Raw genomic sequence first — 1,183 nt, 5'->3', positions numbered from 1 at the left:
GATCTGCCTGCCTTGGCCTCCCAAAGTTCTGGGATTACAGGTGTGAGCCACCGCGTCTGGCTGGGGCATGCTCTTTACAGAGGCAATCTCTAAGTCCTTTCCTCCATTTTTCAAATGATAAAGCCCAGACAGGTTAAGTTGCCTGTCCAAAGTCACCAGGAGAGCAAGGAACAGAGCCAAATCCACAGTGAGACTCTCTGACCTCGATCTCTGACTGCTCTGTCCACATTACTTCCGTCTGCCCCTTCCAGGGTATGGTTTGGGGAACCCAGTGCCTGCTTGGGCCCTGAATTTTGCCTGCTGTGGTTGGAAAGAACCTGTTCTGACATTTGATTTTGGTTTTAAAATAATCCTGTTCCTCTGAATAATCCTGTTCCTCTGGTGTCCACTGGGAATTTCTATAGGTTTCCTCATCTGCACAACTTCCTCCTTTGGCTGGTTTGCAAAGGGCAGGGGTGGTTAGATTCCCCAGAGGTCAAGTCTCCCCAAGAGGCCCTGAAGCCCTTTTTGGGCTGCACAGAAGGAGGCTGAAGGGGGAAGAAGACAAACATAAGATGTTGACACTTCCTCCTCTCCATCCCCAAACCCCTCATTCTTATCAGCAAAGATCTCAAACTGAAGTGTGAGGTTGCACCACCGGGCCCCAGGATGAGGGAGAGGGAAAGCTGTACCAGATGCGGTTTGTGCAAAGGAGCTCAGGCCTCACCTTGGTAAATGTGAGATTCACAAATCCTCCCTGAAAATTCAACAGAAGGTTGGAGTTTCGGGTGCCACAGTTCCCAGAGGCTTGGGTTGCGTTGGGGTCGAGGTTGAAGTATCTCCGAGGTGAAAAAACCTAAACCAAGTAAGACAGATCAGCTAAATGAGATGTGGAAGAAAACTCTAGCTAAGGAACCAGAGGCATAGGCTAGTTTGTGAGCCTGAAACTTAAGGCTGAGGATTCACTGGAGAACTGCAAAGTCCCCAGACGGCATCTCTCTTTTCCAAACTGTTATGTTTAAAAGCTTTCTTAAAGAGGAGTTCTCTCACAGAGGAGTTCCTTTGTAAATAATTGATGGCAGGTATATTCCTGATAAGCTGCGTGGAATTTATGTTAAGTTAAACGTGTTAAATGATACTAGAGGGAAGGGTTTGCTCTGTAAGGTACCTCTGTCACAAATAGCAACCTGGATGTAGAAGTTTT

The 1,183-nt window shown here is 47.4% G+C and overlaps 1 protein-coding gene across 1 annotated transcript in view; it reads right to left on the bottom strand.

Moving 5' to 3' along the window:
- The window catches only part of LAMP3 (lysosomal-associated membrane protein 3), a 66,420-nt gene that overhangs the window by 46,430 nt on the left and 18,807 nt on the right, over nt 1-1,183 (bottom strand). The window contains exon 3 of the mRNA XM_011986158.1: nt 707-835. Coding sequence (XP_011841548.1) covers nt 707-835 — 129 coding nt within the window. The remainder of the gene's footprint in view (nt 1-706; nt 836-1,183) is intronic.

Source organism: Mandrillus leucophaeus, unplaced genomic scaffold (genome assembly GCF_000951045.1).
Source record: "Mandrillus leucophaeus isolate KB7577 unplaced genomic scaffold, Mleu.le_1.0 Scaffold295, whole genome shotgun sequence".
Taxonomy (NCBI): Eukaryota; Metazoa; Chordata; class Mammalia; order Primates; family Cercopithecidae; genus Mandrillus; species Mandrillus leucophaeus.
This window is presented reverse-complemented; position numbering and strand designations above follow the sequence as displayed.